Source organism: Mercenaria mercenaria, chromosome 1, assembly GCF_021730395.1.
Source record: "Mercenaria mercenaria strain notata chromosome 1, MADL_Memer_1, whole genome shotgun sequence".
In the NCBI taxonomy this organism is placed as follows: Eukaryota; Metazoa; Mollusca; class Bivalvia; order Venerida; family Veneridae; genus Mercenaria; species Mercenaria mercenaria.
In genome coordinates this window covers 28576846-28591358 of record NC_069361.1, presented here as the reverse complement: position 1 = coordinate 28591358, position 14513 = coordinate 28576846, and the positions used below count along the sequence as shown (strand labels likewise).

Genomic DNA, 14513 nt, shown 5'->3' with positions numbered 1-14513 from the left:
TCAGGATTCTCATACAAGAATAAAGAAAGTTATCAAAGCGAAAGGTTTACATCATCCATGAAAAATAGCGTGCCAAAATCATCAATTTTGCACCTTTTGAACAGTCTACAATGATCCCGCTGCAAGAACACTGTCCAATTTTACTGCATTTCTTAATTTAATAGTCCTTACTGAACGTCAGGACATAAACGGAATGGGGGCCTATTCAGCTCGTTTTTTCGGAAAATAACGAAACTGTTCCTGAGTATCAATCAACAAGCACAGAACCCTTCCGTGAATTGAATTTTTCCGCGAAATGGTGTCTCATTGATCATACAAAGCTACCAGCAGTTAGTTTTCCAACTGACATCAGAATTTTACATGTATCGGCTGTATAGATTTTCTAAAGAATTAATAATCATTATCTCTCACCTTAATTTACATGCATCCAAAATCACGATGTTCTCTTTATAACAAATATTGACGGGGGCCAAAATTCGAAAGTGTACCCTGCTACCATAAGAAATATATCAGGTTGCCCGATTTACAAATCGTTGCGCAGATAACAAATTGGTTATTTGCGCTGCGCGATTTACCAAATGCGCAGATTGGCTATATGCGCGTAACATTATCACGACTTTTATAGTTATTTATCATTCAACAGTGCTAGTTTGTCACTTGGCAGTTCTAACTTGTCATTCAGCAGTGCTAAGTTTAGATGTTGTCATTTTGCATATGTTGTTTAGTATCATTCGCTAGAGGTAACTTATCATTTGGAAGTGCCAACTTGTCATTCGGCAATACAAACTTGACATTCGACAATACTATTTTGTCATTCGGCATCGCTAGCTTGTTATTCGGAAATGCTTACTTGACATTCGGTTGTGCTTATTTGTCATTAGGCAGTTGTAAATTGTCACTTGACATTTGGCAATGCTCACTTGACACTCGGCTGTGCTAATAATTGTCAGTCAGCAGTGGTAACTTTCTATAGGCAGTGTTTACAATTTGGAATGTTTCACATGTAAAACTGAGTAGTCACTTTTTGTGAACAGTCCTTGTACGAACGTAATTTAACATGCTTCAGCACAAATTATTGCTATTATTCTCACGAGACTTCACATGCTTCAGTCCTATTATCGCTATTGCGCGAGCCGCCCGCTAAACGTCAATAGGGAGAGCGCCGATCTACGGATAGCGGGGTCATGAATTCAATCCTCGGTCGGGCCGTTTGTTCTCCATGACGATATGAAAAAACACATTACGTCTGAAATTATTTGTCCTCCACCTCTGATTCATGTGGGAAAGTTAGCAGTTACTTGCAGAGAACAGGTTTGTACTGGAATAGAATACAGAGGGAACACTGGTAAGGTTAACTGACCGGGGTTACATAACTGAAATACTGTTGAAAAACGGCGGTAACCCCAAAACAAACAAATAAAGTAACTTTACATGTTTCAGCCACCGTTATCGCTATTACCATTATCGCTATTGCGCAAGCGCAACTTGACATGCTTCAGCCACCATTACCACAATTGCGCGAGCGCAACTTGACATGTTTCTGTCACAAGTATCGCTATTGTGAGACCGCAACTTGACATGCTTCAGCCACAATTATCGCTATTGTGCGAGTGCAACTTGTCATGCTTCTGTCACAATGATCGCTGTTGTGCGAGTGCAACTTGTCATGCTTCTGTCACAATGATCGCCATTGTGCGAGCGCAACTTGACATGCTTCAGCAACCATTATCGCTATTGCGCAACTGCAACTTGACATCATTATCGCTATTGCGCGAGCGTATCTGTCACCATTATCGCTATTGTGCGAGCGCAACTTGACATGCCTCAGCCATCATCATCGCTATTGTGCGAGCGCAACTTAACATTCTTCTGTCACATTGTCACTACACTTAGAGCCATTTCTAACCCGACACCTACATGTATATAATGCTATATAGTTCGATTACCAACTACTGCTACAGTCGTAATACAACTTTATTAGAATGTCTGTCTCAACAAGATGACGGACGATTTTAAAACTTGGTTAAGGGGAGCGGTGGTCTAATGGGTAAGGTGTCGACCGCTCAACCCGAGGGTCGTGGGTTCGTAACGACTACACAATCTCATGTGACACCAGTACTGGGTTTTCCAGGAAGCGGACTCAAAAGTGGTTTAGATAAGTTTGAACCTATCATCACAATCGAGCTTAAACAAGTTGGAATAAACTAAATACCGTTTATCATTAACGACATAAACTAGAGATCTGAGAATTTAAAGACACTAAGAACGACCAAATAAGAAACGATATAGTGACTGGAATTTGAGATAACTATCATATTATACCGAAAACAAGTTGCAATTGAAAGACAGAACTATAGAAAATGTCATTGTAGAAGAAAGCAAATAAAAGAACAAATATCGAAATTCCAAGAAAGCACTGAAGAAGTAAAAACTAAATCCAACGCGAAAATATGTGAAACGCTTACCCAAAAGGTTGAAGACTTCAAAAGCTTAAGGGTGTCGACGTAATTATGGCGAAATTATCGTCTAGGTCGGGATATGTCCGAGTATGACTCAGATCTAAAGGACGCGCCAAGTAGAACTGAGGGGTCTGTCTTGAAACTCAATAAAGGAGAATGCCGCTTCAGGCCGCTGTACTTATAAACGCACTCCAAACGGTTTAAATCCAAGTCCAGAGGTATTCAAAAAAAAATTCTTAGTCGTTATAAGGGCTTAAGGTGTCGACGTAATTATGGACGATATTATTGTCTAAAGTCGGAACATGTCCGAGTATGACTCAAATTCAGAGGCCGCGCTAAGTAGAATGGAGAGGTCTGGCTTGAAACTCAATAAAGAGAAATGTTACTTCAGAAGCTGTTCTACTGCATTATCATGGTTACATACATGAGACCAGTATGGCGGTTGTTCCGTGATGGTATGGGTCGGAGTGTCGTTACACACCAAGACAGACTTGATAGTTGTTCGCGCGAACTTTAATGCAGATAGGCACCAACAGGACATCTTGGTCGCAATACCGTACCGACAAGCAAGTGAACTCGGCATGCAATTGCTGCAAGACGGAGCACCGGTCCGTAACGCTCGTACGGCGCAGATATTGCTGCAACAACAGGTGCCTCAGGAATAAGTCCAGATAACAAAATAGCTGAAGCTTTTTTTTTTGTTATGTACGTTTTGAATGTGTCTTTAATTTCATCAACACCATATTTATCACACTTTAACCTAAATTCTATGACAAACGTTTTGGTAGTTAAATAACGAAATTGTTATGTCAATCTCATTTATTACTTTAATGGTAAGTATTCAAAAGCATAAGCTTTTTGGTTTCTAATTTGTCGCATAGTTTTGCTGATAAAACGTTCTATCTTTAATTTAAGTGCGTATATATGTATTGAGCCGCGTCATGAGAAAACCAACATAGTGGCTTTGCGGATCCAGACCAGCCTGCGCATCCGCGCAGTCTGGTCAGGACCCATGCTGTTCGCTAAAGGTTTCTGTAAATGCAATAGGCTTTGAAAGCGAACAGCATGGATCCTGACCAGACTGCGCGGATGCGCAGGCTAGTCTGGATCCATGCTGGTCGCAAAGCCACTATGTTAGTTTTCTCATGGCGCGGCTCATATAATATACTGTAATAGACATAAAACAGAAGAGTTGAAATTCTCCGTCATGCCTCTCAGAGATACAAATTTACAGAGTCCAAGAATAACACCTCATGTATTAGTTACACGTGTTAAAAGAAAGACACAGATATGTGAGCAACCTTGTATATTCACTGCACAAGAACCGAACAAATGTCTTTTTTTTCGTTTCGGAATCTTATTTTCGGCTTTCTCATATACGCCGAATTTTGATCCGAATCTGTAAGCAAAAATGTACAGAAGCATTGCATAATGAAAAGTAACTCATATTGAATGAACTTAAGGCGAATGATACTGATATGTTACTGTTCGGGTATTAATAATAAAATGGCGCCGAAGCCGACGGGGTGCAAGTTATCCACAAACGGAATGCCGCAATCTTCCTTAGGAATTGCATTAGGATTCCTGGATGAAAATTTGACCTAGCAAAGAATTAATCGACTCATTTATGGAAAACCATGACATTTTTCATCATTTCAGTCCGAATTCGGAAACGCAACTCTAAATGTTTGATGCATGTTTTCGATTCGGTTTCGGTCTGTAACTCTGTTTCTTTTTGGCATATATGTGAAATGACCAAGTCATCATAACATTTTGTGTATTTTCTTTTGTAGTTATTTTTTGTTGTTGGTGTTTGTTTTTTTTGTTTTGTTGTTGTTGTTGTTGTTGTTGTTTTTGTTGGGTTTTTTTTGTTCTTTTTTTCGGTTCAGTTTCGGTTCCGATTCGGTATATATGTGAAATAGCCGTTCTCAGGCCTTCAGATAATTATATAACTGGTTTTGTATAACTTTCCTTTTTGTGAAAATTCCATTATTCATTTAACATTTCAGGTACTAATATATATTTGTTTAGTTTTGTTGAGTTTAACGTCGCAACGACACGATTATTTGTCATAGGCGATTTCCCAGCTTTGATGATGGAGGAAGACCCCAGGTGCCCCTCCGTGCATAATTGCATCACGGACAGGCACCTGGATAGAACCACAGATCTTCTCTCTTGCCCTCACGTGAAGAATTCAGCGCCCCGACTGGGGCTCGAACCAACATCGGTTTAACCAATCGGTCACGGAGGCCCGGTACCAATATATAACACTAAAAGCTAATGCAGTTTTGTTGTAATGTACAGCAGTTAACTCGTAAACAAGATGTTATGTTTCAATATTATAGCACTTTGAGCTGAATAAGGAAGAAAAAGCAAACACCTCTAATTAATTAAACTTAGCCAAGGCTGGCACCACACTGAATCAGGACTTGCAATAACAAAGATTTCCATAGTGCTTCATACTGTTACACAGTCATACATACACTGTTTGATATGGAAGGCCAGTGCGCCATGCCGGTGTGCCATGCTAAATGCTAAACTGCTAAACAACAAATACTTAAAGTTAAATGCCAGTTACTCAATGCAAGTTGTCAATTAATGAATGATATGTTAATATATGCCATATACTAAATGCTAATTGCTAAATGTCAAATAATGATAAAATGCTAATAATAATGTTAACGATGTGTATTTCTTAAATTAATGAATGTACCTTTTAATTATTTTAAAACATGCTACGTTCTGCTAGTCTGAACTAAAGCAATAACATGCTCTAGCGGTGAAGTGAATATAGAACCGAAACAGTTTACTCTTAACTGTTTAGAAAAAAAAAATTAACAAAGACTAAGTTACGCAACAAAGGCAAACGACTTTTAAATGATACACAACATTTTGGCATTTTCCCCCATTCAGCCGCAATTAATTATTAGCATTTATCATTTCACAATTGCCTTCTGACAGTCAATATTTGACAAATAGCATTTTGCACCGTTTATTTACTGGGCATGAAATTTTGTGGTTAAGGTCAAAACGGTCATTTCGTGGGGATATGAATTTGTGGATTTCAACTTTTGAACACAAAATGAATAGGAATTTTACTTGTTCGTTGGGATTAAATTTCGTGGATTGACTCAACCATGAAATCTACAAAAATGAGTCGCCCCACGAATATTAATGATTTCACAGTATTTAGCATTTGGCAGTTAGCAAGGCGCGGTAGCCTTTCGTAGTTTAATACTACTTGTATCTTTTTAATTATATTTGAAACTAGCACAGCTATGCCATGGAACTATTCACGTCTGTTGGTTCAGCATCCTCTTTAGAGACAGGTGCAGTTTGCCGTTTCTTTGGTGACTTTAGATGTTTTGGAAATTTAGGTATAGACTCTACTCCATGAGCATGTAAAGACCATTTCATCGTTTTTGATGTTTTTGGTCTTAGGACAAATTTTTCACGAGCTTTGCTCCAGGGAGCAGGTTTATGTGACTGTTGTCCTGGAAAGTAAGTTCTTAACGGTGGTGGGGTGGCGTATACATCTGTAAGTTCTCGCATCCGCCTCAGTCCTTCTTCAGATGGCTTTTTGTGTTTTGACTTCGACTTGTGTGGTTTCTTTGGAAAAGACTTTACTTTTAATGGCAAAGATAGCGAGGTTTTCTCTGGATCGATTTCAGCTGGTTCTCTGACCGAACTGTCATGAGGCTCTTTTCGTTTTAGACCGATGGTATTCATCATCTTCTGTGTAAGTGGCATGTCTGTTTTGGCTCGTCGCAAAACGAGAGTGTCGCCGCTTCCGGAAGCCGGTGGAGGCATGGTGACTATAAGGTTTGTCGCCACTGGCGCCTTGCCTGCTTCTATGTGTGTTTTGCTGTCTTGATACAGCGGATTACTGTCAATCGTAGCATAATCAGGAAGATCATCAGCCCGTTCTACTGGTGTTAAAGCCGAGGCACTACGGCTCCTGTGAAGGCTCGAACTTGCTATCTTAGGTGTTAAGCTACCGTCTAATCGGGCCATGGTTAGAAGCTCTCCAGATCTGCATCTTCGTAGTTCACTTGTCTCATTCTCCACGCGTTTCACATCTGACGGCTTCGGAGTGACTTTTGTTTTCAGTTTAGCAAATTTAGGACCAATGTCACTGTCATCTGAATCATACAATTCGTCTAAATCACTCAACGACTCTGATGATGTAGAGTAGGGCGAGTCTGTGTACGGAAATGCTTCCGGTATCTTTGGCTCCTTGTAGTTATGCTCTTCTGTAATATCGTCATCGTCTTCAATCAGTTTATTGGACGATTTGTTCACTGAATCATATGAAATCATAGATTTTTTATCATCCGATGATTTTTCTTCAGTTCTGTGAACATTTATAATGGCCAGTGTTATAAAAACCGTTGCTATGGCGACCATTATACAGCCGATGACCACTAACCAGAAAGAAGCATGTAATTTGGAAGTAGAAAAGTTCAGTGTGATATCACTTGTGACGGTTACAGAGTGGTCCTTTCCTGCGAAAATGATTATGCTTGTTAGTGCGAAGACACCTGAAATTAAAACAAAAATGTATGATATATGCCATGAGCTAGCTTGATAGCTTTCACGGTACTTAAAAATATTATCTTGATAAAATGAAGTTTTCTGAAAAAAAAAACTATCTCGGTAGTCGAAAGATTCCAAGAAATAACTATTGCGATAATTTACAGTCCGTGCGTCTTTCTGTCCTCCGAAAATAATCATTTGGCCATTCCGAGCTGCATGCGGAGATTCAAACATAATTTTATTAATAACTCAGCCATCCAAAATGTAGTCTTCTTTAAATGCTTTACTGAAAATAAGGTCGTATCAACTATTATCAAACTCATGAAAAATAATCCGCTGTTACTAGAAGTTTTTTCTCATAACTTTAAATCAAATTGTTATTTCACTAAATGAACCTGTTATTTATCACAAAAAGGAAGGTAGCGAAAAAATACACAAAAGAAATATTATACATTTCAACTGAATCATAACATGACATATCATTCCACCCAGATTTCAATGAACATTTAAAAGTTTAATACAGCATGTCTGTTTCGTGAATGATTAAGTTTAAGCTTTAACAGTCAATTTACAATTATCAAACTATTGAAGAAAATTAAATTTTTCTTATTTTCTACCAAAGAACTGTCGGGGAAGTCAAAAGTGTCTCATATTTCAACAGCATAACCTGACAGAAATTCTTTGTAAATATATTCACATTATATGCAAGACAAAACTTGATTTAAATTTTGTAAAAGGTAATTTAATTTACTGGCTTTACACTGCTGTTAAATCATCTCGACTTTTGGAACAATTGTGTTTTTTTTCATCATACATGACTTGCATACAAATAAAAAATACAAATACATGTTTTTGTATCTAGTTACAAATAAATAGTAACATATATAAGGCCAAGATAGTGTATTTAGTGTCTGGACATTTGACTGACTGAATAAATGTAGCAGTGTACACAATACTTGGTGTGACTTAGTTAAGTTTAGACCACCCTTTGTTTCTACAGTGTAAGAATAAGTTAGCAGACGAAGTTGTAAAAACGCATTTCTACCTGGTTTTTTTAGAAGTTACTGTCATAAAATAGGTCCAAGTTTTTTTTCAAAGAATTATTACTTTTAATGATGTTTACGGCTGAAGAACTTGTTACTCCCCTTGGCATTTGAAAGTGTTTCTCTAATAGCACGGGCAAAATCATTTTCATTTATGCTATTACGTAATACTTCTCACCTGCTACAATACCAGAAATCCAGGCTATATAGAGACATAATTTCTCTTTCTTGAGTATTGTAAGGAACAAGCAAGCGTTTACAACACCGCTAACAAACAACAATATGGCAAGCAGCAGAAGGACAGCTGTCGTCTGCTCAACATCTGAAATATATACAGTAAACTATTAAATATTCTCAATTTAAATGAGAGGAATACAGGTTAATGTATGCATGTTGTCTTTTAAAGCTGAGCTTTGACATTAACTATAAAACCGACGGATGTTGAGACTGGAGATATCGTTTCAGAAATCTGACAGGCAGCAGACGCTCGAAATATATAATGTAGTATTTTTCTGTGATATGTGATCTCAGATGCCCTCAATGTTACAGCAGACCCAAAATTGTCCGGGACGGTTTGTTTTCTGTGATGCATTTCATGGTATCATACAGATTCATTTACGTCAGTTCAAAAGTAGTGTTTTTTTTCTAAACGTTGTCCTATTGTGTTCTGTTCTGTAATTCTGACAGAGATGTGACTGTTATAGGTTATTGTATTACTTTTTACACACACATCAAACTTACTGATTTGATATGTGTTTTCTTTTAAAAGTAAATTCTGACTGTACTTCATTAATGAAGGGTTGTACTTAATTGATGAAGTAAGACGGTTTATAGGCCCATCGTGTCGGGTGCTTTGTAGTGAATTAAATTATGTTTATATTTGTAATAATATGAATGCATGTGCCATTATAATAAAAAATCTTTTCTTGTAGCCGCTACTCCACCTTATTCCATCGATGACCTCCAACTGGTTATATAAAATGAATATAGGCTTAAATTTCATAATATCAAATAAATGAATAAAAAATAAACGTACCTGAATGTGAATCAACACTTCCGCATCTGTCCGAGTTCGAAACATCAGACGACACTTTATTACAGAACTTCCAGAAACCATAGTAATATGTCCACTGAACCTGGTGACTTCCGGTTCCGTCAGACAGGGTCAGATCCTCCTCGTAATAGACCCAGTAAGGCAGCGCAAACGCCAGTATCGAAACTAAACTGCTAACACCTGAGGCGCCGGCTCCTACCCCGGTGTAAGTTTTTGACTTGTCCGTTGGTGGCATTACAAAATTATTTCAAACACATTAACATTATATTACTCTATTTAGTTACTTTTTCAGACACACTTAAAACATACACCACTAAAATATTCCTACTGTCACTTTCATTTCGCATTAAGTAATGGTTAACCAGTATTAGTAAAAACGTTAAATTACGATGTTCCTAAGCTACAATAAACTGGCATACACAAATCATCACAAAGTTATTTTTGGTCCTGTAAATCTATAACATAATTAAACAACTGAAATCTGATACGGGTTGAACGATCCGATTGTTTGCTTCTTTATTGATTATGTCAAGAAAGTATTTGAACTAAAGGGTGTATGTATATACTTCACTCGAGACCTTCCCAATACCACGATCGCTTCATATTGCTATAATTACACCCATTTATTTCAATACCTTTCGTTTGTTCAAATTACGAGTTTCAACTGATTTTAAGATAGATCGATATATTAAACCTTAAAACATACCAAAAAACCCAACCCAACCCAAACTGTTTTCCTGACTATTTTCCAACATCTAAATATTCAACATTTATACCTATTAATCAAATATTGTATTTCATGTATTTGCTATAAACTTTCAAACATTTACGAGTTGAACAAATGGTCCTTGTTATTTATATGTAGCCAGCACGCAACCCATATTTAAACAAACGTATTCATCCATTCATTGAAAATTTCAGTCTATTTCATTTTTTAGTTTTATTTATCAGAACAAAAATATAATGGCTCTGTAGTCACAATGAATATGAATGAAAAAGAAAGTGTTTCCAGTCATTCGTCCAATGAAGACGTTGTCAGTTACGTGCTAGAAATGGTCAATACTATTACAGAAGCTAGGAATCTGGTAAGGTTCCAGGCGATGACATCCAAATTTTGGCCAAAAATGATCTGTCTTTAGAACTGAAGTTTGGTCATATTATTAACTTTGAAACATGAATTTTTTTGTTTTTAAACAATCTCAGGAGAGACAAACATGCCCGAGTTGGCAATAGAACCAGGGCCGCCGCGGCAATACAACTTTTCCCGCGTTCTTGACCGACTCACCACGGAGGAATACGTACTTAACGGTCTTTAAATATAAACCTTTATAATTAAAGCAGGTGACCTCCGGTACCTCGTTACAAGAGCTATTCAATTCTGAATGGAAAAATTAGTAAAAACGACTCAGACTTATATGAGTTTCTATACCATAAGTAACTAAATTTCAAAGCCCTCTTAAGCAATACAGCAATAATTTTCTGAAATCTAAAAAATTTCTTTTTTGTTGCGTACGATCTAGAGGTCAGTGCCTTTAGTGTTATTTTATAAACTTATTGCCATCCGTTTAAAACTTTTCAAATATTTGTTTTCAATTGTAGTGAATGATATTTTCCGTCCGAGTAGGTATTCCGGCAATCTCCGATTGTTCTCAAGTAATCACACAGAATTTGCCGATTGTCATTTCAGTTCAACTAAGACATGTTTGTCTTAAAATCTATCAAAAGTCGGTTCTTTTAAGTTTTCGTTCAGATAATGGGTATTTTATTATCACGCCACGAGAGTATTATTTTTATATATGTTAAAAATGTTTCATTTAATCATTTATACAAATTTCAATCCAAGAAAGTTCACATTTGTGTAATGGAGATGACGGCAGGCCTTCGACCTTTGTATGGGCATCGTGGAGCTCTCACAGTTGTCTTGTATATATTCTGCAATGATAGTAAATATGACAATGAATCAAAGAAAAAAAATCATCTTTTACTAACCATTTAACTTAATTTATCTTGCACAAATTCTCTATTTTTTCAAACATTTCGCCGTTCTATTTAAGATGAGTAAACTGATGTAACTATGCACTTATGTATGTATTTGCTTTTACTACGAATCGAGAATTCTATAATTATTTTAAACACGATAGATCTATATAAATTGTTAACAAAAATGCAGTTAAATGCGCATTGAAAATTTATAAAATTTACACAATGATTTGGAACCTACCTTGCGCATTATTTTCGGTTTCTTCCACGTGAACGTTCCCAGCATAAGAAGCAGGCCAGCGATCAAAGAGCCAGCTGCACTGGTAAAGCCGAACCAGAAAGCCACACTGAAGAACTCGGGTTCGAAACTAGCTGTCGTAAGACCTCCTATATCAAGGACAAGTACCGAGGCTTTCATCTGATACAGGGACACTCCAACAGCTTGACACGCACCTAATCAGTGAATTAAATAACATTTAATCAAAAACAAAACGGTAAGAAATGTGCATTATTACAGCTACTTTAACTAAGGACTGTTTACATTCACTATCTATTTATTTAGTATATTAATTTTGTATAGAAAAGAAAATGTTTATTTTCGTAAAAACAATGATAATAAGGGCGTCAGATCCGACGTCATTCGCCAAAAATAAATGCAAAGACAAAATAGAGCCGTTCGAAAATTGGCTACCAAACTTTTAAAAAAAGATCAGTTTCAACTAAAATTGTTCTGTTCTGACTGTAAAGATCAACAACTAATTATTTTGAATAAAAATAAAGAAATAATTTATCGGAAGGCGAACTAGGCCTAATACTGATTTGTGCTTTTCATATATATACTGACTGCCCAATAATGTATTTTTGATTTTTTAATTCTTTTGAAGAAAAATAACTCATTCTATTTTTGCAGCGTATAAAGATAAGGATTAAATGTTATTTATGTGCGTTTAGAAGGGTATATTTTTGAAAATCATCAACGAATCGATAGCGTGATTGTGGGTTATAACCGTCTAAACCGTGACTAAAAAAAGTGGCATTTTATTTCTCAACTGAATGTTCAATAATCTGCTTTAAGAGTATGATCCTTCACTATACTATAAACAAATTTTATCGAAAATACCTGCCGCAAGCGCCGAGACTGTGGCTGAAATGAGTAGGAAAACTTTGTTCCAACATCTGAGGTTGAAAATCACCTGCATGATGGCAACGGCACTCAGCAATACGGACACTATGAATGTAAGCAATGTTGTCTTCTCCCAGTCTGTAGAAAAGAATTACATGACAATCTAAATGGTTGAACGGAATTTCTTTCAATTCAACAGGTAACGACAGATCTCCGTTCGCCATTCTATTTGTACCTGGCATATAGATTTGGGCGTTGCTTGCTTTATGGACTGTTCAAAGTATTTGAAATGAACCCACATTCTGAATGGAATTGCTGACCACTGAATTTTGAATTTGCGAATTTATTATCAATAATATATGTAAAGAGCTAACTGTAGTGATATAGCGGCTGCAGAAGCAGACGTCTACTTACAATTTAACGAAGCGTAATCTTTTGAATTGCATTCATCTGTGTCGAGATGCGTTGCCTTCATCCTTAAACAGTATCTTAGCAACCCGTAGAAATACGTCACATCCGTATCATCTGTTAGCCCAGCAACAGTTGTCTCCATGACATCGCTTACGTATATCCAGTATGGCAAAGTCACGGCTAGGACCGCCGTTACTATCGTTACACCGCACAAAATGCTTCCAGAAATAAGTAACCATTTAGAAACATCTATTCCTCCTTTCTTTGTGTGATTTACAATAAATTTTCGTTTGTTTGTCATTTTCAAAATAAGAAAACAAAATCCAAGAAAAAATCTGAAAAACTATTCACAAGTGTCACGAAATATTTTAAGATACTTATGTGGTAAATTATGTTGTTGTTTTTTCAAATTCAAATATAAAGCTTAAGTAGTTCTAAAAAAAGGATCTAACATTAATGTCGCTTGCTTTATTTTCTTTTTAATTTTCGGTCACATTTTACAAACATGAACAGTATTACATTGTTTAACAAAAATCTGTTTGTTATTGATATTTTCACCAAGGCTCCCGCATCAAACCAACCTTGTATCAAATGTCGTATTTTCACAATGAACACCTTTGTTCAATTTCATCTGTATAATAAGTATACACTCATAGTTTGTGATATATCATACTGAAAGTAATTTTAGACATTTCCGCGATTCAAATAAACTCATACTTTGAAATTTGGGAAAAGTATTCAAACTTAGGGCCGGACAGTTTAGGGAAAAGTGCAAGTCTCCCCTTCCCTATTTAACGGCATATGGCATGCACATACAGATTGCTGATATCTTTGGTTACTCTATTTAAATCACCAAAGGTTGCAACTAAGTGAAGTGCAGGTCACTCGCTCTTATATCATCATCTTATATCTTATATCTTATGTCAGCAATAAGCCATATCATTTCTCAACAAAAAAATCACAAGACTAGTATCTTTTTTCTTACACTTAATACATAAAAATTGTCCTAGCAAATTCATAGGTCGTATCGCGCGCGAAATTTAAGGAGATGTCTAAGTGATTGGATACCAATGAAATTAAATGAACTAGACATTCAGTCTGGATAAGAAAACTGCTTCTTGCATATCGGACTGGCGTTTCCGGTTATTTTACCCATGCCGGCAAGACCCATCTGGCACCCCCCATGCCAGATCACTCTCGTGCTGTCAATGACAACTACTGGTTCATACACTAATAATAAATCTATATTGTTTATGTAAAATACGAAAAACAGCAGGTACCTTGATAGTTTCTCTCCGTTCCTTATAGTATATTTCTCGATTCAAAATACGTTAGTTTACCATAAAAACATAACGTTACGCTACGACAAAACTAAAGTGGAACTTTGTTACTGTGCGTAACGCAAAACATCATGACGTCACTTCTGCTTACGGACGTTAATTTCCCGCGCTTTGTGTTCATTCTCCACTATAAGAAAGAGTGCTAAAAAGAAGCTATTTCTACCTTTTGTAAAATAGTTATACGGTATGCAAAAAAAAAAAAAAAGTCTGCCAGAATAAAATGCTAACATGTATACGATATGCAAGAAAAAATATCTGTCATGTGTTTACGAATCGGATGGAAATATCCGTCCCTCGGCCACCTGCGATTGGGCGGTAATTCGGCAAGCCTCATTACCGCCCAATGCGCAGGTGCCCTCGGGACGGATATTACTATCCGATTCGTAAACACATGACATATATTATTAATGTGAAAGTAAATGTTACCATATTTTATCAAAATCAGTCAGGTTTGTGCATTTCAGTATGAAAAAGTAAATGCGACTAGAGGTAGATCTCTAACAATTATTTCATTTTTGTTTGTTTGTTCATTGATGATGTTTAGGCCTACTCTTTGTTGTTGTTGTT

General features: G+C 36.6%; 1 protein-coding gene across 1 annotated transcript; it reads right to left on the bottom strand.

Annotated features, from left to right (window-relative positions):
- Positions 1-4740: 4740 nt before the first annotated feature.
- Positions 4741-13916, bottom strand: LOC123542800 (uncharacterized). Its single transcript, XM_045328806.2, has 6 exons — positions 12610-13916; positions 12193-12333; positions 11314-11525; positions 9075-11024; positions 8217-8360; positions 4741-7000 (listed from the first exon to the last, which is right to left on the bottom strand). Exons 4-6 carry the CDS (start codon positions 9325-9327, stop codon positions 5736-5738), a joined length of 1662 nt encoding a protein of 553 aa, XP_045184741.2. The 5' UTR covers positions 9328-11024; positions 11314-11525; positions 12193-12333; positions 12610-13916; the 3' UTR covers positions 4741-5735.
- Positions 13917-14513: the final 597 nt, after the last annotated feature.